A 25,470-nucleotide genomic window follows, 5' to 3' on the forward strand; every position below is an offset into this window, starting at 1 on the left:
TTATTAGTCGCATTGTCAGCTGTGGTTGGTTTTTTGAGGGTGGAGGGCGTGGTCAGGTGAGTTGTGTTTGCGTACAGCACAAATCTAATTGCGTTAATTTCCAGGTAATTGTAGCCCATGGCCAGTTGTTAGACGCGCCGAAACGGTGACCCAGGACATGCGACTACGTAAAAACTATTAACACGCAGCTGAGCAGAGCCGAGCACCCACATGTGGGCGTCGACTGGGGGGGTGTATGCATGGGCGTGGGCCATTGCGCGTTATTCAAATAGTTTTTATTTACCACGCGCCGCTCATTGCTTACTGCGTGTCCATTGTCCACAAGTCGGACGACAACGACAACGACAACGACGATGACGAGTGGTGGAAGCAATTCCCTAGCCTGAACTTAATTGTCACGGTCCACACACACAAACACACACACACAACATTCTCTTGTTGTGTTTGTGGCATAAAAAGAAATAATTGCATTTGCTGCGCCTACAAAAAAAAAAAAGTCGAAAAGCACAAGCACATGACAGAACAATCACACACACACGTGATACGCACACACACATACACAGACCTACACCCATACACTCGCATACACCAACAGCCTTCTCACACCTACTTAGAAGTTATACTACTTCCATTCGAATTACTTGTTTAGAAGTCGCCAGACGCGGAATACGATTTTTTACACTGAGCAAAAATGCGTGTCTTTCTTAAATATCTCCAGAACAGAGAAAATTATACATTATTATATTCAAAACAATTTCTTTATATTTTCCTAATCGTAAAAAATCATCATAAATCAAAATTTTCACTCTTTGCAAGCAATTCAACAAAACTTCTCTCAGTGTACTTGGCACGTCATGTTGTTTTGGTTTTTTCTTTTGCCTTGTCGGCAATTGTAATCGTTTGGCTATCGCCCACATCATGTTTAGTTTTTTTTACCCATTGTTGTTAATTATGCCCGCATTATTTGAACAGAACTAACTCTGACTTCGGTGCGGAGTTGGAATTTTATAAGCATTATGTTTATATTGATGTAGGCACAAAAAATACACTGGGGATTGGCCCCAACTCGCCTCCTATTCTCTCTAATAGTTGACTCTATTGCCGTATCGTGGCATTCAAATCTAACTGATTACTGGGACCCCACTATGCCTCATTATCCCCACTATCCCCACTAAATGTCAAACAACTCCAAAGCGCGGCGGCTGCTAAGGGCAACCGACAGAAATGTGAACCAAAGCTCAAAATCCATGACAATTTACTATCAAGTGGGCACGACATGTATATATAGTAATAAGAATGAGCAGTTATATAGTTTGAGATTGATAGACTAGATGATACTCATTAAGTGAGAAACTAGAGTCACTTTATCTGAAAACAGTTTTGGCATTTGAGAATAGAGGTATTCGATAGCCAATTCTAAGTCATAAACTATAGATATCAATGCAAAGACAGACTAGCAGCTACCCTTTAGATTATTAATGAAAGCAAAGTCGAGACTTATCTTTTCTATTCAAGATTTAAGTAGTTCCCATTTGCTGACAAATACTAACGAAACGATTCTAAAAACTAGTTTCAAACATGCTTCATAAGTTAGTGGTATATCGATATATATCGATTACACATAAATCTAAAACAGACAGCTAAACATTAGATGAGCTCATGAATTCTCAAAGACACTCACATAAACAAAAACAATATAATTTTCTACCTACCCCATATTACTTTGTACAGGGTACTATAATATTGCAGTTAGGCAACCCATTTTCCATGGTAGCAAACGTTAGGAGTGCTATGCTGTCGCAGCTCAAAGCTATGCCCTCCTCCCTTGAGATTTAATCTCTTATTTGCAAGTGAATAAAGAAGAGAACTTCAAGCTTCAAGAAGTTTTACGAAAATTGCAGCAAAACGTTTCCATTTCATGTGCGGCAATAAAAATTTAATATAATTACGCACAATTTCCAGTTGAAGTTTATGTGAAGCACAGACACACACACACACACACACACGCACTCAGACAAGCAGGGAGTAGGAGAGACACTTATGCATTGCCAGGAGCAGGACTTGATGTGACTTTTGACAGCGTTAGGGTCCTTTCGCCATTCGCCTTTCGCCTTTCTCCTAGCCAAGACAAACATAAACACTTGCGAGTGGAAGGAGGATTTCCCAGGGTATCCGCAGTGGAGGTTGCAGCTGATTTCATAAAGTGTAACAAGCCAAAGCTTTGAGCTCAACGGCTGCGACAAATAAGCGACAGACACAGGACCCTGGGCAAGGGGGCTGAGGGGCAAACCTCGAAGCTGCCTGCAAGTCGACAATAAAGCGTTGCGGAAAAGTTTACAAATTGCCGCCAGGGCGGAGGATGCCACCAAAGAGAAAGGGGGCGGGGACAAGTGTTGTGGCTGCTACACAGACAAGCACACACAAACACAAACATACGCACACACAGGCTGGATACCGGGAATACATCGCATATCGCCAGTTAAATATTTGTTATATCCTGTAATGAGTGTCTTCAAAAAGTTTATGCAGCAGAAGGCCTACGAGAGAACATGTGAATTATCAATATACTAGAAGTAATATTTCCCCTAGCTACATTATATAAGTACTTATGCCATTCTCAACTTGATCGAGAATGATATTTATCAGACAGCTTGTCACGCTCTATAAATTTAACAAGTTTAACAGGGTATCTCCTAGTCTGACACATCTGAGGCACGCTCAGTTGCTTCTGCTGCGCTTGTTTACATTGAAAGCCCCAAAGCAAAGTCGACAGCGAGCTCCAGTGAATCTGTCGTACATTTTGCTCCACACACTTGCCCTTAGCGTAGTTGTTATTTCTTAATATTGAGTACGGCTACTCGGTCAGCAGCGCTGCCAGCTTCTCTGCTGCTCTGCCAGCGCAACCAATGCTAAAAGCCTCTGCTAGAAGCTAGAAGTCTGTTAGCAACCACTGCTAACAGCATCTGCTAACATACTCTGCTAACAACCAATGCTAGCAACCACTGTTAGCAGCCTCTGCCTGCAGCCTCTGCCAGCACCTCTGCCAGCAACATCTGCCAACAGCGTTTGCTGGCAGCGGGCATATGTCATTCGACTTAACCTTTGACAGGCTCAGCTGCGGCTGCTCTTCCTTCCATCGACTCCAACCACCTGCCCACAAATTGAGTGGCTGCCAATGTAATCAGATCATTTGCTACGCTTCAGCAGGTAAGCTATAAACTTGTATTTGATTGGAAAAGAAAGCATGAAAAGTCTTTGTCGAAACGCATCTGGCGCTGTTTTAACAATTAAAATGCTGCTCAGCAGCTTAGCTGTTACATTACAGCTCACTAACACTTGTAATATAATTTGTGAAAAACTTTCACTTAAAAAAAAAATAAAATAGAAAGTTTTTTTTTCATGAATTGCGCACTTATCTCATATTAAAATTTTCGCATTTTCTTATTGGCAAGAAAATGTCAGTCGAACTGTTGTCAACAGTACGCGATCAATAAGAAAATTTCCTTTTGAGTAATTGGAGTCTGTTAGCCGGCATTAGCATGGCTATGCTAATTTATCCTTACAGCTGCAATTAGTCCAGTTGGAACAGTAAATCTAAAAGGAGTGAGTGAGTGCAACAAGTGTGTCAAAAATGTATATAAATATAATAGCTGGTGAATATAATGTGTATTAAATGTTATCATTAGGTGCAGATTATAAGCAACCTTGTTATTTGCTTTAATTTGGTAAGTTGTATGCCACACTTTATAAATTGCATGTAATTATTTTCTTGGCGCATTTTTTTGCTACTTTTGGCGGAAAAATGGCGAACATCTAGCTACATTTCTTTTTGAGTATTTTGTTAATTGGAATGTTGGCTTACATTATATATTATTATTTTTACAGTGTTTTCATTTCCGATTGGTGTGTTAAGTGCGACAGGGGAATGAGGAAAATATATACCGTTTATATGAAATCCTAGCCAGCTATGTTTTTGTTTTTTTTTTGGTAAGTTTTAGAAAATGTGATAATCTAATTTGCATTTTATTATGTAAATATTAATGTTGTTTTCTTTGTTTACAGTGCATCTGCAGTGTTTGTGTGAAATGCATATAATAAATATGAATAAATATAAATATTCAACGGAGAAGTTTTTTTTAAGTTAGGTAAGTCTATCCTGAAATGTATGCTAAATATATATACTTTTTTCTTTAAAATATTATTTGATTTATTTATCATGCTCTTCAACATTTGATATCTTTACAGTGCAAGTGCAGTAAATAGTGAATAATGTGCTAGAATACGAAGAAAAATAAAATATGGCTGTATTATCCTATATTTATGCAGCATAACATTAACATAACTTAGCAATGGTAAGTCTTATACTGTAAAGTTTACATAAATTCTTCTATGTTAAGCATGTGGCCAGTTGCTACGATCGCTAAAATACTATATACTAATTACTAATACTGCTTTATAAAACACTAAAGGTATAAAATGCTGAAAACTTAAACTAAAATCAGCAGTTGCTACTGCTCTTCCACTTTCATTTAAATTTTTTTTTTTTTTTTTTTCGATGGATGTGTCAATTGGCGCTAATGTAATTATGTAATAAAGCTGCGTTAATGGTTGAGGTGCAGCTGTTGCGGCAGTTGGCCTATTTCCTGCTCCAAAAAGAAAAAACGTTCAACAGCCGCTAAATTAATTAGCCAACAGCGCGGCAACAACAACAATAACATAAGCAGAAGCTCTGTGTTCATTTTTGCTATGCTAAATGGCCATAACAACTTCCGTGTGACACACACACACACACATACATAAATTTGTGTTGTATTGGTGTGTGCGTGTGTGCCCCACCCTAGTTTGGCATCTCATTTACAACAATAAACAGCAGCATAAAAGCCATGAAACTGATTTTTCACGCCATTTTCGTTTACATTCTCTCTGCTGTTAGTCACTGCTGTTGTTGTTGCTGCTGCTGCTACTCCCGCTGTTGTTGCTTTTGTTACATTTTCTGTTATTCTTGTTTGCTTTTGCCTTGACTCCGGAACCAGAGCTCTGCCATATGTAATTAAAATATAATAATTTTGCCGAGCAAAACAAAGAAGCTCAAGAAAATACAAAAAAAAAAAAAAAAAAAAAAAGAAAAAAACGTGTTGCCCTGTAAATGTATTTATGATGAAAGTTTGGCATTTGCCGGGCGGGTGGCTTGGATGGGCGTGGTAGCGTGCCTTAAGGCTATATGATGTTCATAATGATGGCCACTCTGCACGCACCTGCTAGCAGATCCGGCAACAGTCTGCCAGCTCTGGCATGTCCTTCACCTTTGCTATTGTTGTTGTTGTTTTCACTTTCCTCTGCCTTCTGCTTTCTGCACATTTGATACGCATCATAAATGAAAATGCTCATATAAATATTTCATATTTTAACACAAAAACCACCCACAAAATGACAACAAGTCGTTGTCAGCAGTCGCAGTCGCCGTCGCCGTCAACGCAATTGTTGTAGCAGCTTGCGCTGCCACGCCCATCGACACATTTCACTTTGCAGTCTGAATATTTCCGCCCATTAAATTGACATACGCGCATTCGCATTCATTTCCTTTTCCCGTATGGCGCGTATACCCTAACTAGAATTGATATAGATCCTTTGTTGTCTAACATGAATCATATATAGTTGCGTGAGTAGAAAGTGAAACGGAAAAATAATCATTTTTATTTAGTTTAGTTTATTATAGATATATAAAAATATTGTATATAACTTAATTGTGATTTTTAGTAAGTTCAGAAGTATTTGCAGTGTATCTTAGTTTCGACTTATCTTTGCTTCACTTTCTTTTGCTTGTTTATACTTTTTTATGGCTCGCCCTTTCGCCTGTTTGCGCAAGTTTTGTAATATTTCGGTTTTATGTTTACAGTTGGCAAACGCATTAAAATCACAGATTTACATTATACGCATACAAACAAATATATATATATTTATATACATATATTGTTATTTTTTTATTCTCTGCTGGGCTCTTGAATTATTTAGTGTTGTCGCCTGTGACACGACTCCTGCCGTTCGTCCTTTTCCTGTTTGTCCCCCTTCTTTCGGTTTAAAGTATTCGCATTATTGAATTTGAATTTGAATTTGAGTTGAGTTGAGTTGAGATTCCGTCGACAGACTTCGAGGCTTATTGTTTCAAATGCTACCCAACGCAATCTCAAGAATGTAAACTGTTGATAGCCCTTACACGCACACTCAAGCAAACACAACAACACACGCACACCTAAACACCCGCACATTTCGCATAAGAAGGGGCTTAGGCTGTGCGCCAAGTTGAGCATGGAAATTATTTTTTAATAAACACAAAGGGCAACGCATTCGCATTCCCATTCCCATTCCCACTCCCATTCCCATTCGCCTGGACTGTTGCAGGCTTTACAGTTAGGTGGTTGAGTGGTTGGCTGCCTGGCTTGGGTGGTTGCTGGTGTAGGCAGCGGCTTCTGATCCGCGTGCTCAGCGAGTGGTGAAATCGTCGAGCGCAAAATAAATAAACCCACTTTAATATGCGCTCGTTATATTATTTTCTTTTCATTTTCTTGATTTTCATTTCGCTTTTTGTCATTCCTCTCGCTCAGCTTTTATCATGTTTTTCTTTCCTCATTTTTTTTTTTTTACAATTTTTGCTTGTTGTTGTTGTTTTTCTCCCCTCCCCCCTTAGCTCGTCGCTTGTTTGAAGTGCCACGCTCTATTTACAGGCAAATTGTCTGTAGTCCTTTTAACAAATATTGTATTTCTTCCTTTCTCTTTCTCTTTCTCTTTTTTTTCTGTTTATTTTTTTCTTTCTATTTTTTTCTTTTTGCATATTTAGCTGGCACACCAAATGCTCCGCCTTCCGCTATCCCCCCAACCCCCACCGCCCACTAAAATGTGAAAACTGCGATCTGGCCTCTGGTCTAGACATTGTGGAATTAGTACTCGCTTTAGCCCAACTGAAAATGCATAGCCACGCCCCCTCCCTGGCCAGAGCCGCCCATACACTTAAAGCCGGTCGCTTGAATTAGCATCTGAGCCAAGTGCGCTGACCTGCAGAGCAGCAACTGCTTTTTTTTCTATGGCGTCCACCATTATGCGGGTCGAGTCAGGGGGGGATAAATTTGGAGCTCCATTTTGTTTTGAATGGTTATATTTGTTTTAGTGCACTGCATTTAGCTCTTCTGGCAATTGCAGCACTTGTCCCTGTTAAGTGTGTAATGCGGATGCGACTGCTGTATTGCGTGAATTGCTTGTGTTGAGTGATTGAAGGGCTAATTACGAGCTAGTTAAGTTAGTTGAGTATTGGGCAAATGATTGACAGACTGACTGATTGATTCGTTGCTAGACTAGAGCTTGGCCGTATGCTTGATTGACAAGCAGTGCAATTGAGGGTTGTAGCGGTAGTTTAGTGTGATGTATTGATTGCTTGTTAAAGTGATAGATTGATTGATGAACGGATTGAGCGATAATCTTAGTTTAATGTGGCGGATACTTTCCACCTATATATGTAAATCTCTTCACTCTCTCTTGCTACCTCGCTCTTGCTCCTCTTCTCTGCCTTTCTATACCCTTTCCTCTCTCTCTCTCTCTCTTTCTCTTTCTCTCTTGCTCCCTCTCTCTTTGACTGACATTATCTCTGTCCGTTTTCTCTCTCTGGGCTACCCTATCTCTTTCTTTCTCTTTCTCTTTCTCTCTTGCTCCCTGTATCTTTGACTCATATTATCTCTGCCTTCCTATATCCCGTTTTCCTGCACTATCTCTCTCTCTTTCTCTCTCTCTCTCTCTCTCTCTCTCTCAGTCTCTCCATCTCTCTGTCTCTCTCTGACTCAACTTATCGCTTTCCCTCAATCTGTCTATCTTTACTCTCGACTATTGACTCTCTCTTTCACTCTCTCAATCTTCCTTATCGCTCTTGCCCCGCTCTTATCTCACAACTCTACTATAATATATTCGTCTTCCTCTTCTTTCACTTATATGCACTTCTGCTCGAAAGCTTCAACTTATCTCTATCGTCCCGCTTTCCGATCTGCTGCCCAACTAATGGGCAAGTCTCGTTCTCTCTCGCCTCCTTGCCTTCCCCCCCTCTCTCTCACTCTCTCTCTTGTTCGGTTCACTGCCCCGACTCGCAACTGGAAATGAATCCTACAATCCAACGACTTGCAAATATGTCGATCCAGCTGGTGGTAACGCTCAGTTTCAATTACACACGCACTTGGCAAATGTCTTAACGTCTGCTCCGCGAGAGGGGCATCTGTGGGGGCGTTGCGCATAAAGTATGACCCCTCCTAGTAGACGCTTTATCCCCCAGCTCCAGCGCCTTGCCTCGCAGCTCCTTCTATAATGTTTCCTCTGCAATTGTTGCGCCTTTTATTTGTTTGCTTTCTGCTGATGTTTTTCTTGTTGTTTTTGCTGCTGTTGTTGTTGTTGTTGTTGTTGTTGCTGCTGCTGTTGTTGCTCGTGTCGTCGTTTCGTGTCATTGCCTTTGTTTGCTTTGCAACCGTTTGCCTCAGTCTACTTTAGTCATACACTGAGCGAGGGAAGGAAACTGTGGGAAATTCTATTTCTAAATAATCTCATTATCAAAGCTAATTATCAAAGAGTTTGAATTGAAACGAATAAATAAATTGGGACATAATATAATAGAATAGGTGTATAGAATATAAAATAATTATATATTTAAATTTAATGCTGAATTCAACTCCTAAAATAGCTAAAAAAATATGATTTTAATATTGTAATTAAATTTAAATAATTTTATGAATTAAGAAATTAGAGAAAAAGTATTATCTTACCAATTAAATTCCATTTTTTTTTTTCATTTATTTTTATTATTATTATTATTATTATTTTTTTTTTTTTTTTATTTTTTTTTCTATATATTCTTTTTATTCTATCTCTGCTATGCTTTCTATTTATTTGATATTCTCTGTAGCAAGCTGGTCTATTTTCTTGCAGTGTATCTGCTGAGTTTTTCCCTATCACGGTTTCGTGATTATTTTCTGCTTTTTTTTCCTACATATATATTCGGAGCATGGCGAGCGTTACAGTTACACAAAAGCGGGCGCAAGGAGCACGGACACGCATGTTGTGCGTTCTGTGACCCGACTGCTGAGTCCTGCGTCCTGTGTCCTTCATTCTGTGAACCCTTGCAGCAGCCCCTTTAGCCCAGACACAGCCGCCACTCGTTAAAGGTAAAAATTTATTGTGTCTTATTATTATTTTTTTATTGACAATACGTGACGCGTACGCCAAAAAGGACAAATGCTCTATATATGTATCTGTATAGGTATAAGTATATAGATGTATATTTGCCGCGTCTGTCTGAGGATCCTTGCATACATAAAAAGATTTTATGCAATCGATTGCCAAGCGCCTTTTGTTATTTTATAATTTTCGATTGTTTTGTTTTGCTTTGCAGCGTTCGCTATTGTTGTTGTTGTTGTTGTTGTTGCTATTGCGATTGTTGTTTTTGTTGTTGTGATTACTTTTATAATGCCGCTTCTCTTAGCAGCTGACATTGCGCTTTTGTTTGTTCGTCTTTTCTTCTCTGTCTTCTCTCTCTCTCTCTCTCTCTCTCTCTCTCTGTCTGTTTTTGCCTTTTCTTTGCTCATCCGCCCACCCACATTGTGCCCGCATTTGACAGGACGTGGCCCCATTAAAATGAGCTTAGACCTTCAACTAGCGCCGTTAATCATTATTTATTGTGGCTGGGACAATGGACAGCCTGCGTGTGCCAGCTACAGTGAAACATCCGTGGACGGCACACAAATAGTTTGAGCAGCAGTAGAGCGGGAGAGACCTGAACGAAAATAAAGAGTGAAGAGGAATGTGCTTAAGGAATTATTTTTATAAGCCCCTGCAGAAGAGATGTTCTTTTATGGTGGCTTTACTGTCGCTGGGGCTAAAAAGCCAGAAGTCATGAAACTATAGCATTGTATATGAATAGGCTAAGTTAAACATAATTAGTGAAAGTAAAAACCGATTACTAGAAAGAGAAATTCTAAAAATTTCCTTTTGAAATTTAATTTTTCAAAAATATTTAACAAGAAGAGCTAAAATCATAAACGACTGAAAAAAAAAAAAAATAAAAATACTTCTACAACGGAGCTGATCGCTTTAGTCGTGCTCTACTGTAGTCAGCTAGTCTGCGCCACCACAAATCGAAGATTACGGGCAAACAATTAAGTTAATCACATCTGTTTTGCATTAATTTGACGACCTCTTCAAAATGAAAGCAATGAAGACATTGCGCATACGCCCTGCTATCGCGTCTAACCAATCTACAGGAAGGCGGAGTAAAACAGAGGGAGAAGAGGCACGAAGAAATTTCTTTCACTCTCTTTTACTTTTGGGCGCACAAGAAAAGTTCTTGGGCAGAAATTTCCAGTTACCTTTAGCATACATATACACACATACACACACACACACACACACACTTAAACAGGTTGTCGACGACAACCGTTTATCTATGGCTCGCAAAAGTTTTCGCAGCTGGGGCTGTGCCTGAGGTTAAGTTTTTCGTTTGCTTCAATTAATTTTCATTTGTTTACTAATCTAACAAATTAAACTAACGGTTAGCTCTGTGCAACACAAATGCCGAAAAGGACTTGCCATACCCTGTAGCCAATTAGAAAGTTCTCTAAACGGGGTATACAGTGAGATGAAGAAGCCAATGTGGCGGATAGTAGAAAAGTGTTAATAACTAGACTTTTATAAAGAATGCATTAATCACAAAGGTTTATATATATATATAAAAAAAAATGGCACTAGCTTAAGGTTTTGTTAGAGATGCTTTAATCGATATTTATCGATAGCTATATAAGAAGTATTTTGCTTATTTCCTACAGCTAGAGCTCACATTCTCAGTTACAGGGTAGCTTCCAGTCAGTCACTCCCCATGTTAACTTTTGCCTTCTGCCGTTACGCTTTCCGCTGTGGTTTGGGCAGCGGAAATTGAAAGGATTTCGCCTGCGGGTGTCTGCTATACACTTTTTTCAATATTATTTGGCCAGGACATTGTCTGGCTGAAATTTAAATCATAATTATACTGAATGCTGACTCTTTGACTCTTGGCTCAAAGCACGCAAATTTGTGTGCAAAAAGAAGAAGAAGAATAAAATCTCTATTGCTTGCTTTGCTCATTTAATCAACTAGCTGATTTCTTATCAATTCGTATCTATTTCGCATCCTGACCCTTTGACCCGGCTGCTTTTCTATTTCCTTTTAGCATTTCCCCCAACGTTTTTGCAAATAAAATAGATTGTTGTGTATTTAATGTTAATTAATTTTGATTGGGTTTACTAAGCGAGCCTAAATGCTTATTTTTAGCCTCCAGCCGCGTGTCTGCTCTAAAAGTGAAACGACTTTAACTTTCTGCAATTCCAGCTTTTATTTAAGGCAAATAAATTGGTAAAAGGAAATTACGCTTTGATGTGGCCGAGCAGAACGAAAGAGTTTTCCACTTAAGCTCAGATTTATGCCGAAGTGCCACTTGTATTAAGCATAATTCCAGAGAAATAATTTATATTTACGAGCTGGACGCCAGCTGGAATCTGGGAAGGATATATGTATGTACTAAATGTAAATAAATATAATATAATGTTTAGTCATGTGAGATGAGTCGAGTTAGCTTGAAGCACATACGAGTAGCTCTCACATGAAGTATAATTCCGAAAACTAGGACAGCTAGCTAGTTTCTAGTTAACTCCTATTGGACGGGGAAAGGGAAGAGCTACAGTATAGGTCTAAGCACAGTGTTGCATAGTTAAATCTAAAGCCTTTACGAGTAGCCTTTTCAAGAAAGTATTCGACTGTAAGAGCAGCTGAGCTGGACCTGATAATTTAATTGATGGTTAATATAGAGAAATAGATTAACTCTGTTTTGAGTTATTATTCACATAACACATAATGTCTTTAATATAATATATATATAAACTATATTATATTATAGATATACGAAGTATAATTTATATCATCTTCCACATAAGCTTCAACTCTTATACATATATTTATATACATCTTATATTTATATATCATATATTTATTACAAGATTTATATCTTCATATGGGTCACATTAACGCAATAATTTGTTCCTTCATATGCTGCTTCCTCTTCTTCTTCCTCTAACTGCTGCTTGAGGGCTGCTAAATTAATTGCGCCTCACATATTTCTCCAGCTCCGACTCTCGAGTTTTCAAATATTTTTTAGCTAAAATTCTTAGCATTTTCAGCTGAAGGCTCTTTTCAGTGCACCTGGCGCTACCTAGTCCTCTCTCTGTCGCTCCCTCTCTCTCACTCACTCCCGCTGGCTGTCGCGTCAAATGTCGCGCCGAAAATTATACCTCTGGAAAAAATGGCAAATAACAGTGTACACAAGTCCAACATTCTCTACAACCTGCTCCTTACTCTGCCCCTCTTTCACTCACTCGCTCTCTCTCTCTCTCTCTCTCTCTGATTCATTGTGTGCTGGCCAGCCAAACAACTTGGCCATTTTTTCCGGCTTTTCTTCACGTTGACGTTGTGAATGTCGCTGTTGTAGTTGTCGCTGCTGCTGCTACTGCCGCTGTTGTTGTTGTATATGCAACCACGCCCACCGCAGTCGCCCCATTGACTGCCCGCTTGGCTGGCTTTTTCACTGCCTCGTTTTATGTATTCAGTCTCAGTGCGCTCACTTGACTTTAATTCTTTTTTCACACGCCCACTTCGCGGCCGGCTGGTAAGAGTGCGGTAGGAAGGGGAGGGCAAGAGGTATGCGAAGAGTGAGTGAGACAGAGGGCGGCCAGAAGGTGACTCAGGTGCATGGCAAGTGCAATTTTCTAACGGCTCTTAAGTTGTGCCACCGCAACAGCAACAACAACAGCAACAACAGAAACAACAACCCAACAAATCCGTGTGGCAGGCACTACAACTTCAACAAGTAAGGGAGCTTAAGTCAGCAAGTGCTCGACTAGAAAATACCCTACAGCAAAAGCTTTAGTTCTAAGGCATGAATTAACTCTAAATAAAATAGGCATATCAAAGCTGAAGAAGCATGTTAGTGCATAATTAGTTATTCCTTCCATTCATCAACATCCGAATCCATATTTCTCTAGACTCACAGCCTACAGGGTATATAACAACACGCTCGCTCGGCTCTGCACTCGCAATCGCAATCGCAGTGGCATTCGCATTCAGATGAGCATGTCAGTCGAAAGGTGCGCCAAGCTTCCTTCCTATTTCTGCCGCTCCCCCCGCCCCACACCCACTTCAACTACTCTGTGTGACTCTATCTGCTCCTCCGCCTGCTCCCTTGCTGCTCCACTCCACTGGCATTCGGTTGTAATTGCTGAACATGCCAAGTTTTGTGCAATTTTATGTAGATTTAATAGCTTCCTCCTGGCGGATTTTCTCGTTTCGTACTTGTCTCACATTTCATTGCTTGCGTGACATTTCATTTCGCTCAGATTTGAGATATATGCATATGCATATAGTATATATATACTACACCCATTACTCGAATACTGAATTACAAATTCTCGCTCTTGTAATTGCTCGGTCAAGATAGTCCAGTCAGTCGGCTCTGACTTTAATTGATTTGGAAAGGCGAGGCTCGCGTGGCCAACAAACTTCGCTCCATTGCAGCGGAAAACTTTGTTGCTTTCGCGAACGCGACCGAAAAACTTCCGCCACTCGACTTATCGGCCATTCCAATCGACTGACATGTTAATTGACAGACAGACAGACGAACAGTCAGGTAGTGCCGGACCGAAGCTATCCTTGGCTAAAACTTCGATTGATTGGCCACTTTTCTTTTATTTTCTGTTTTTTGTCGCCTTTTTGCTAAACTGCTGTCAGAAGTTAAGACAATATTTGTATTTGGTTCTCAATAGAACTGGCAGAAGAAGACAAATTATAAAAGTAAGCGGACATGTGCATTAAAAAAAAAATTCTTAATATAGTTAAAGTGTGAAACGCTAAAACCCATTGAAATTGCAGATAAATTGATGTTTCAAAATCAGAAAATAGATCAAAGCTGTATAATGAATTTATATTGAATATTTCTAGTTTTTTATTTTCTTTTAAAAATTTATATTTAAAGAAGAAAATATGTTGAATTTTATAATAAATATTAAAAACTTTTTAAATAAAAAAAATAAAAAAAACAAATATTATTAATAAAAAAAATATTTAATAAATTCATTTAATAAAAAAGTGTAAATATATAAATAAATATTAATTTTTGTCATAATAATAATTATAATAATTCATAATTTAAAATGATTTCTAAGCACTTAAAGTCAACTCGTTTATTCTTCAATCTCGCTTTTCACTTTCGCTCGTTGCCTTACACATTTTCATTAAAATTATGCATTCATTTAGTTTTCTAGAACTTTCTAGTTCAATAAAAAGAAAAGTTGACTCGACTTGGCGAACTGCTTATAAATCAAGTGGAAAATGTGATTGCAATAATTGAATACTTGAAGAAAATGCTTTTCCACTTATGCATATTAATTGACTATTCAAATAGTGAAATGGTCCATTCAAGAGATTAAAGGAAAAACGAAAGCTGCTATGAAATAAAGAAATATTTGCACTTTTCTTTTAAGCATTTAGGAAAAATATTTCGAGAATCAAAATAAGGTAAAATCATTTTAGTTTGAATAATCTTTTTTGATAGAGAAATATATTTTGTTTGCTCAACATTTGAATACATGAGCGCATATTTATTTCTATTTAACTTTTCACTTAAGCTTTATTTTATGTGCTATTCCACCAAGCTAAGAAATCTATCTATTTAATAAATTTTTTATAAATGACCAATAAGAAAATTTAAATTTCCTAGCTTCATATCTGTATATATATATATATATATATATATATATATATATATATATATATATATATATATATATATATATATATATATATATATATATATATATATATATTTATTTTTTTTTTTTGCACTTAAATAAATCAAATACCATAAATAAATATTTTTTCCTTAGTTTTAAAGCTGTTCACCCCTCCTCCACCCAAACAAAAATATATGTTTTCTTTGAAGTTTTATGAAAGTATTCTGAAAATGAATTATAGCTTTAAATTTATTTCCACTTTTCACTTTGAGCTTTTGTAATGTTTTACAAACTATATTCTGCTTGGTTGAGCTAAAAACTAAATTGCTTGATTTTTAGAAATTCCTTTTGCAGCTTATTATATTTCTCTATCTATATAAAATGTTCCCTCTAACTCTATATCCATCTCTCGTTTTCTCTCTCCCTCTCTCTCTCTCTAGTGCTGCCTAAATTGGCATAAAATTTGCTGCTGCAGCTGCTTTTAATGTATCTGTCAGATACTTTGGCACACATTTTGCATTTTATTTGTAATTGCTCGCAATTCACCGCAACGCAAGAGGCGGACGTTGGGGCGAAGGAAATGTGGCGCTCTGGCTGAGCTGAAGAGATGGAGTCGCATTCAGCAAAGCAAATACGCAAAAACAACAGCTAAAGCGGAATACTGGGCGAAGGCGGGGGCGGGGCGGGGAAAAGGCGAGCCTGACAAGAGGGCATGCTTCTTAGTGAAGCACACTAAAAGCAGCTGCCAAGAATTGTCGCGACTTTTCATCATGGAGGGCGTTGTGGGCGTGCCCATTTGCCCAGCAAATAGACGTTGCGGCTGCATTTGCATTTCCAATTGGAGCTGCAATTGGAGATCTAGTTGGAATCTATGTATATACATATATATGTACATATATATTCCAGCTTTCGCTTTCATTTCAATTGTAAATATATAACTAAAGTAATTTAGTTAGTGTGCGTGTAAGCACAGTGAATGCGCGCTAAAGTGAACATTAATATAAATAATAGGGGTATAAATAAAATGAAGAGAAATTTAGTGAAATTGAATGTTGCTTTAACAAAATAAAAAAAAACAAAATAAAAAATATTTATAAAAGTCAAAATAAAAATACAAATAAAAAATGTCATTTATAAATGTTAATATTCCATTAATTATTTTATATTTCAAATCCATTTTTTCACTAAGAAAGTAACTTGTTCGTAAAAAAAAATTGAATATATTGTATAAATATTTAATAATAATAGCATAAATAAATATATAGATTTTTATTTTTTATTTTTTTTTATTTTATTATTATTATTTTAATATATATATTTTTATAGTCATATATAAAATATGTTTATAAAGTTTTTAGTTATTTTTGCACTGAATAAAAAAATTCACAGCTTTAAGTCCTTCAGAAAATTAAAGCAAGCTTAGTATTTTTTAGGTAGCTGCAATCACATTTATTTTTTATTGTTCTGTGTATATAATGTAGAACAGAATATATCACAACATTCCCCAAAAACAAAGCTAAGCTACATCTGACAATTTGACATTAAGCTGTTCCTTAATAAAGTTGCCACTGTATTTGTGTAGCTGCCGCCACTGTTGTTGTAGCTTCTGCTTATGCTTTTTATTTGCAAACGGCTAAGCACAGAATCTCTATCTCTCCCTCTCTCTCTGTGTATACGTGTGTGTTTGTGAGGGGGTCTGGGTTGTTGTTGTTGAGAGGCAAACAGTTTGGTCTGCTCTGCTCTGCTGTTTGTCTTTGCGGTTGTAAATGCATTTTTCAAACAAATTGCAAATCATTGCCTAACAATAGTTTCAGCTCCGGCGAGAAGAAGAAGCAGAGCGAGAGATACAAGTCCGCCAATGCGAAGGCACTGATTCGAAAGCCCCGCTCTCTGGCCACGTCTGTGTGTGGCTTTTGAATCTGGAACCGCATTGACAGTGATTTAGTTTTTGGCTTGCAGCACACATTTCACACACGCAGTCTATTAGAAGCGAAAGCTTAATGCGGAATTTAAGGGTAATTTGTTAGTGCTGGGGCAGAAGAAACATTCACATTAAATTACATTTAGGTTCTATTTCCGTTTTTATTAGTATTTCTATTTCAGGAATTGTCAAATTAAACTGACTCAAAGTTAATTTGCAAAGAACTTTGACAAACACAATGAGCGCGCGCATAGCCGACAGCCATTTCCCAAGAATTTCGCCTTGTTTACTTTGATGTAGCAGAGAGACTAGCGCGCTCCATAAAGCTATATAAAGTTCATCTTTTTCATATTATTTGCTCAACCATTGACCCACAAAATGCGTCAGAAAGTAGGCTGCAGCAAAATTATATTTAACTTGCACTTACTTGGCGCTATTCTCTTTGTAGGCGAGTGTAAATATATATCTATATATATATTATTTTATATTTAATGTATAAAGTATTGTGTTTATTTGCACTTGCACTTGTATTTGGCACAAACACTTTAAAGTTGAATAAACTTGTTGCACAGTGTGGCACAAACGACTTAAGTCGCACGCTCTTTAGAGTATGCAACACTTTGTTTCTGGTTTTCGCCGTGATAAATGAGCAGAGTACCGTTATTTTGTAAACGCACACGCAGCTCCAGCACACGGAAACAACACTAACGCACACTGGGTGGGCTAAAAAATGTGGAGCAACACGTTGTTGACACAAAGACCGCCTAACGAAGACTAATGATAGCGCTTCTCATTCGCGTCTCATTCGTTTCGCCAAGACTCCAAAATTGGATATATCGCAATTGATACTTCTGCTGCTGCTGCTGCTGCTGTTCGCCCACGTTGCGTGCACGACGAGGGTTAAATACGAACTGATTGTCAGCCAGTGTCCAAGTGTTTGCCAGCCGTTCGTGCCGTACGAGCCGAGCAGCACACGAACGCACGAAGATGCAGCAGGCAGCAACAGTGAAATTAAGAGCACGACTGCGACGGGCAGCGGGCATAGAGAGCGCCTAAGCGCTGCCCACCCACCCCCGCTGAACAATTGAGCTATAATACGTTTCAATTCACACTGTCGCCTGCTCTTACATTTCGGTTTCGGTTTCAGTTTCCATATTCCACTTTCCACATTCCCGCTGTGCAGTGTTTCGGTTTCCTGTTGGTCCGTGCGCCTGCGCCAGCCACGTTCAGTTGCTCTTCGGCGCTGCGCTCTTCCATTCAATTGTTGAACGTTGCTTTCAATCAAAATCTGCAACTGCTGCACCGGCTTGCATTGAATGTGTCAAGTTGTGAGAGAACATTTTCGTTTCGTTTCATTCCGTTGCCATTCTGGGTCCGTCTGATGCTTTAAAGCAGTTGCTGAAACTTTGTATGTCTGCCCCATTGTTGTTGCGTGTTCGCATTGTTGTTGTTTGTTTCGCGCGCAACAGGTTCAGTTCCATTGTTTCCCCCCCGCAGCTCAACAGCACCGTTCCGTTGCCTTTGACGCACATTCGTCGTCTATGGCTTTTCATTGGCTTTTCTCGCAGGACTTTGGGTGGCTTCGTTTGGGCCACCCCTCACTCCCCAGCCACACAATCGCCGCTCGCCCACTTCTTGTGTATTTATATATTTATTTGCAGTTTTTGCTTGTTTATTTTTGTTTATTTTATTTTATTTTTTTTTTCTTGTATTCCTTTTATGCAAATAACAGCACAAAATCGTTTTCTGCACGCTTTGACTTTGACTTGAGAGTATGTGTGTGTGTGTGTGTGTCTGACTGCCTGTGTGTTTGTGTGTGTGTGTGAATTTGCATATAATTGTTTGCATGTTGAGTGCCTTTTAATTGATTTTATTGGCTTGCTACAATAACAACAACAACAACACCAACAACAGCAATGGCAACAAATTTCACCACAATTTCTCATTTTATCGCGTGAGCTATCTCTGTTGGCCAAGCTTATTTTATTTACTTGCCAGCAACCCAAATTTGATATAAATTTACAATTTATACGCCTCCTTATATGTGCACACACATACATACATATCGAACATAAATAAGTATGTATAAATTATGCAGCTTATGAGCTGCATGTTTAATGTAGGTCGTAAATTGTTCGCAGCTCACAAAATATATATAATGCATAAGTGAAAATCGATATTGTGGCTTAATGTGCTAAAAATCTGGCATTCGAGTCTTGAGCAGAGTATTAAGGGATTATGGGCAAGTGCATCGAGCGTGACTGAAGGCAAATTTCAAGACTAATTGCGGGATTATATTTTGTTGGGGGCATCGCACCTAGAGTTTATTGAAGAGACTGGACAATGCACCGGACTATAAACAACTATTAATGAGCTCTAAGTTTTGCTCAATTTTAAATTAATTTATCGCTAGAGTGCCGAGTAGTTGAAGAGATATCGAATTTCTACATATTTTAATTTCATAATAATATTGAAGGGGAATGCAAATAACTAGAAATATTGAATATTAATCTATTATTCACACAAATTATACAAATACATATATATAGAACAGTTCATCTTTCGAGGGATGTCAGGGAACTTTTCATTAAATCAGTTACTATAAATATATATTTACTAGTATACATATTATATGTGTACATATTTTATTGCATTGTCAATTTGAAATTTAATAAGCATTCAGTAAACCAAATCGCTCAATCTAAGCAAAAAATTATATTATATATTTATATATTAGAAATAATAATTAAGATTTGGGAAAATGTACTTTAAGTCAGGCTGGAGTCAGGCGTGAGTCTGGCAAAATCTAATCTGTGAAAATGCGAAAAGATTTTTCGACGAACTGCGTGAAACTAATTTAAAACAGCCGCCAACTGTAATTAGGCGCTAATGAGTTATGCCCCAAAAACAGGCCACAGCGAGAGTAGCCAAGGCAACGACCACAGGACAGCAGCACCGCAGCAGCCACAGAATTCTCGCTCTTCCTCTGGCCTTTAGCCTCTCCCTCTCTCTCTCGCTCTCTATTCAGGCAGTCGAAACTAGTTGAAATAAAAAAAAAAAGCTCCAACTTCAACTCGTAGCTGTAGTTGCTGCTAATCAAAAACTGCGATTCATTTGAATGGAAGCAGTTTGTCGCACTCCCTCTCTCCCTCTCTCTCTCTCTCTCTTTCTCTATGCCTGTCTGCCTGTTAGCGACAGCCTCTTCTCATGGGCGTGGCTGTCGGTGTCAATGTCCTGCTGCAAACGCATCTACTCTTGTTGCCAAAAGGTGATAATAATCAGACAGGCCGTTTTAACAAGAGAAACGCCCCACACAGCCCGCCCCCAGCCACACGACTTTATACGCCTGCTGGGTGGTCAGCATAGTAATCCATCTTTTGCCTTGACAATGGTTGCTCAGTGCCCAAAGCCTGCTAGGGTGAGGGCGTGGCAGCTAAGCACTAAAGCCACCGCCACAAACAAAAAATGAAACTAGATACAAATATCTTTGGCACTGAATGTGAAATGTATGCATGTGTGTGTGAGTATATGCATATGTGTGTGTGGCCTTTAGTGTAATTATGGTGGCATCCACAGGACATGTCGTTGACAAGCTCAAGTTGGGCCAGTGTCTCACTCATCTCTCGCTTACAGACAACACAACTTGCCTCACACACACACGGACACACACACACACACTCGCAGACACATATTAGTAAACCACCATAAAACACACGCAGTGCCACAACAGAGATTCGACCAGTGGGTGGGCCATAAAAGCGGATCCGCATGCGTCCAAGTTCGTAAAGTTGATTCATTCATGGCAGAGAAATTTATATGGTCATGACGCGTGCATCTACTGCCAGCCAGCCAGGCGGGCCAGGCCAGGACGAGCTAGGCCAGCACTGCCAGGCCGGCTAGCCCTGCTAAGGCGCCAGCTAAGCGCAAAACTATAAAACAAAGTTAGAGCAGCTGAATGAACGAATGCGGCTACCCTGTACATGAAATGAGCAAAGAATTGTGAGGAAAATAATTCGGAAATTGGGTTCGAGTTTTCTATTCCATAAAGAACGAATCTACTCCGTTTTTTAGCTATCTCTTGTCGATAATAAAAGTAGGCTACAAACCGACTCTCTATGGTCTCATACAACCTTTCTTCAAACCTTTTCAATGTCCTTAGGGTATCAAAACAACTAAAACTAACTACAGCGGCAGATGCCGAGGCGAAAGCTGCTGCGACTGCTGCTCCTGCTGCTGCTGCTGCTGCTGCTGCTGCTGCTGCTGCTGCTGCTGCTGCTGATGCTGATGATGACAATGACAATGACGATGGAGCTAATCCATCCGCATGCTGAGCACGGCAGGACGCCAGCGAAAACGTTTTTCCAAGTCGAATGATTTATCTTACATAGCATGCAGAGGGCACTGGGGAGGCAGCATCTCAGTTCATTCGCTTATTTTGGTGCGCGCCAATTAGCTAGAAGTGAAATGCCAATTGGTATGCTGATACACTGAGCGAAATCTGCAACAATTTATTGAGCTTAGTTTCATTTATTCATAAGTGCCTTCTTGCGACGCTTTGCAATTTTGGCCAGCTCTGCTTCCGTTGGCCGATAGTCGCTGTAGCGCGTTACCCACGCATCAGCCATCCTATAGAACTTCTTGGGATCGTTGACAAATTGATTACTGATCTCTATGCTATACGGATTTTCTGGCTGTGGATCGTTAATTGTCGCAATGAGCACCTGCAGCACCGTATCGATACGCGATGTGGGCTTCCAGTGTTCCGCCTCGAGTATGGGCAAACAGATTTGGCCCCGGTTATTGATATTCGGATGATAGATCTTCGTATTGATGTGCAGGATTGGTGGCCGAAAGGGATAATCTTTGGGAAAATCGATTTCCAGATTAAAGGCGCCCTTGTTATAGGGCGGACTGCTGGGCAACAGCAATGCATTCCACTTGTATATATTATCTTTCTCAGGCTCTAGCAGTTTTAGCTGATCCAGATTTTTATAGTTCATCATCATCATCAGCTCGTTCTGCATGCGCTTCGGCCCATCCATGATGGGCTCGTCCTTCTTCATGGTTGCAGCTTGGTTTTTGTTTCGTTTTGCCCGATTTCAATAAGCGGTTATACAATTTTGTCTATAATATTTCTCTCAGTGTACTGAGAGTGTGGGGAAATTGTGTATTAATGAATGAATAATGCTTAAATAGATTTGACTCATTCAGAGTTAGCTATATATGCCTACTGCTCATTGGCCTCTTCTATACGCTTTAAAGAGTCTGTTAAATTCAAATGTTCAGAGAGACAAAGCAAACGGACTGCACTCATCTCTTGATAATTGAACTCAATGGAATCTTCGACTGCTTCTCCTGCTGCTTCATTCGCATTCATTTGGCCAACTGCAATATACCCTTTGGCTAACCATTTGCAAGGCAGCAGAGAATGGGAAAAAGCATAGAGAGAAGAAAAAAAAATTGAATACAGAAATCCTTTCACATTGACATTAATCCCCGAAATAGCCGCTTAAAAAGACCGCCTGACGTCGACAGGCTCTGACAGCAGCACATTAGGATCAACTGGGAAAAAGCAATGGCACATTGAAAAGGATGAAAGGTTCTCGAACGGCTCATATATGCCGCGACTCCAGCTGCTGCTGCAGCCTTTCACTTGCTCCTCCTTTGCTTGGCTCTGTTACCAAAGCAATTTTTATGTAAGGCGCAAATGTTGCTGCTCTGTCCGAATTACTCTCTCACTCTCCCTCTCTCTCTCCCTCTCTCTCTCTGTCTCTTTTGGTATTTTCAATCTGTGCATTGAATTATGCACATAGTAGGGTCCAGTGGCAAGTCTGCACATTCGAGATTTCTGGCAGTGATTCCATGAACAAGCTATTGGCATGCCTGTGACTGGCCATGTGATGTGATTGCCATTGACATTATAGTTTTCAATTAGGTGAACATCCGAAAATGGACAGAGGACACTTTCTCTGTGCTCTCTCTCCCTCTCTCTCTATCTCTGTAACTGGGACTGCCGCAATTTCTAGCGTATTCCGGATTCATAAATATGTTAAGATTCCCGAAAAAGCATAATAAAACCCATTCAAAAGGAAAGCAAAGCTTTGACACAGAATCTCAGCTTCATCCCCTCCTCGTTTCCACTCCCCCACTCTCCATCTCTGTCACTTCCTTGCGACATCGTCGACTTAGACGTTGCTCTGCTCCGCTCCGATGGGAAGCTTGATAACAAAAACATGAAAATTAAATATCAAAAATATGCGACGCAAACGAAACAGCAACAACAACAAGCTGCTGCTTCTTTGTGCGTGTGTGTAATTATTTATGTTATATGTCATCATCATGTAAATGAAACCAAGGCGAAGAGTGCAGAGACAGACAGAGAGAGAATGAGTGAGGGGGAGAGCGAGGTGAGTTAAGATGAAGGCCATGCAAAGTTGGCCGGGAACGCAGCATGACGTGCGTAACGGGGCGTCTCTGGTATAATTAGGATATGTATACATGTAGGTGTATGTGTATGTGTGTGAGAGTAGGTATGTGTGTGTGTGTGTGTGATGAAAATAAGAAAAAGCTGTTATTGTTAGGTAGTCGAAACTTGAATACCCTCATGGAAGATGTGAAAAATATTGCTACATATAGATTTTATATTCATGTTGTAGGTTGTTTAAGAAGGTATAGATAAAATTAAAAATAATTTATATATATTAGCTAGTAATCCAGATAATATAGTAGTTCTTTAATAGCCTTTTTAATGTAATTTCTGTATAGAAATAGAAGAGAAGGATTTTATAGACTCCCTTTGTGATTTCTAATCAAATTATTATATAATTCAATTCAATGAAACTAAAACAGTTATAAAGGACTAAGGAATACGCTTATAGCCTAAAATTTAAGAATAAATAAATAAAAGTATAATAAACCAGAAGTTACGGTACTCTTTAAGCAGTCCTCATATGCTTACTTAGTTATCTAACTAGTCCGCTTTAAGTGCTGCTCCAGCTCTGCTTCAAAAAAACATAACATTTCGCAACACTAAAAAAGTGCGATTAATCAGTGTTATCGATAACATGTCAGCGCCCAAATGCCTAACCTCAAAAGCAGCGCCAAGATAAATGCGCGTCACGCAGAAAAAAAAACGAAGAAAGAAATGAAAGTGGGGAGTATATGTCTGCCAAGGCGTCTGACAGCGCTGCGGGATGCAAAGGCGTTTGCTGGCCAATCACTGTGACTGTGACTGTGACTGTGACTGCGACGGTGACTGCGAGTGCGACTGTGACTGTGACTGCGTGTGTAGCTGCGAGGGGATTGCTGCTGCTGCTGCTGTTGTTGTTGTCAGTTAATGCCTTTGCTATGGCTGGCATCAACGTATCCGCCATACTTTTAGCATAAATAGCCGGAAGCGGAAATGTAGATGACGCTGAGCTCCCACTCATAGATACATGCGTGTTTACACTGAGAGAAAAAGTGTGAGAAGCTGAAAGAATAACTCGTTTGTCGTTGGGGAAATAATAAAAATGAAATAAATATAAAAATAATGTAAGAGAAAAGTTAAAAATTTGGCCATTTCGATTATTCTTTTTCAGCTTCTTTTTAATAATTTTTTTTGGCTCCTCTTTTTCTTCCAGTGTAGTTGTTAGCATGTGTATGTGGCTTTGGAACGCCTGCAGCTTCAGCTGCGCCTGCTGTCAGTGCCATTCCCAATCTCGATTCGCAGCCCAATTCCTTTTTGCCACCCGGCTCTACCTTACTCTCCTACCTCCCGCCCTCCTCGCGGCGCTTCGCCCCTTCCGTTGGCGTTTCTGTCATTTGTTTAGCTGTCATTGCGGGCGTATTGCCGCTGACAGCTCGTTGGGAGCTGGAAGGCTGATGCTGACGCTGACAGTGGCGATTGGGCTGGCGATTGTGATGCCGATTCCGATACCAATCCAGGCGTTGGCGCCAAGGCGGCCCCACCCCCAACGAAACCAAATGAAAAATCAGGCAAAAATTAGCAGTCGCCGCATTAAATCTAATCTGATCCGATTTTCTATTACCAATTGGCAGATGAGTGGGATGTCTGTGTCTGCTTATGCCTATGTGTATGTGTGTGTGTGTGTAAGTGAGTTATCGCTGCTTTGCTGCGGCTCTAAGCAACTCCAACTCCTCCCTTGTCACGTCTGCATGTGTGCACTTTAATCTTTTTATCGCACTCCAACACTTCAGCAGCTCAGTTTTTGGGCTGGCTTTTGCGCCGCTTGCTCCACTGTGGCGTCCTTTATTAGCGCGAAAATCGTCGCGTGCGACTTTTCCTTTCCCTTTCCTTTTATTTGTTTGTTTGTTGTTGTTGTTTTTTTTTTTTTTTTTTTTGGTTGCTGTGCCCTTCTGTATTTCCATTGCCATTTCCATTTGCGGGCTGTCAACGACCCTTTGTCGGCCTGTTGCTTTCTGGGCTGTTGAAGTCGTGATATATGAAGCGATTAACATTAAAGGTGCCTAATTGATTCGACCAAAGACCAGCTTATTTTATGGAGCTGGGGCAGTGAAGGGCACTGGAGAGCTTAAGCTGAGCCGAAGGGGCAGTACAAAATAAATTTTCATTAAGAAATTATCGCTCGTGTGTTGCTTAAATTTAAATTAATTATATATGGTTTATCATCAAGTAAATGGCGGCATACAAGGACACGTAGCCAACGCCCACGACGCACACACATATACATGCATGCAGCTGCAACAGCAACA

General features: G+C 39.4%; 2 protein-coding genes across 2 annotated transcripts in view; both read right to left on the reverse strand.

Annotated features, from left to right (window-relative positions):
• Positions 1-17,661, reverse strand: part of LOC6581376 (connectin) — a 54,234-nt gene extending 36,573 nt beyond the window's left edge. The window contains exon 1 of the mRNA XM_002007075.4: positions 17,183-17,661. The gene's annotated coding sequence lies outside the window, so the exon portion shown is untranslated. The remainder of the gene's footprint in view (positions 1-17,182) is intronic.
• A 3,569-nt stretch (positions 17,662-21,230) lies between these two features.
• LOC6581377 (ubiquitin-conjugating enzyme E2-18 kDa) lies at positions 21,231-21,958 on the reverse strand. The gene has a single exon (XM_002007076.4). The coding sequence runs from the start codon at positions 21,816-21,818 to the stop codon at positions 21,279-21,281; it is 540 nt and encodes a 179-aa protein (XP_002007112.1). The 5' UTR covers positions 21,819-21,958; the 3' UTR covers positions 21,231-21,278.
• Between the last annotated feature and the right edge of the window lie 3,512 nt (positions 21,959-25,470).

This window comes from Drosophila mojavensis, unplaced genomic scaffold (assembly GCF_018153725.1).
Source record: "Drosophila mojavensis isolate 15081-1352.22 unplaced genomic scaffold, ASM1815372v1 contig_74, whole genome shotgun sequence".
Taxonomy (NCBI): domain Eukaryota; kingdom Metazoa; phylum Arthropoda; class Insecta; order Diptera; family Drosophilidae; genus Drosophila; species Drosophila mojavensis.

Bases quoted from the DNA above. Each gene is read 5' to 3' on its own strand.
- LOC6581377 (XM_002007076.4), bottom strand. From the start codon at position 21,818: ATGAAGAAGGACGAGCCCATCATGGATGGGCCGAAGCGCATGCAGAAC.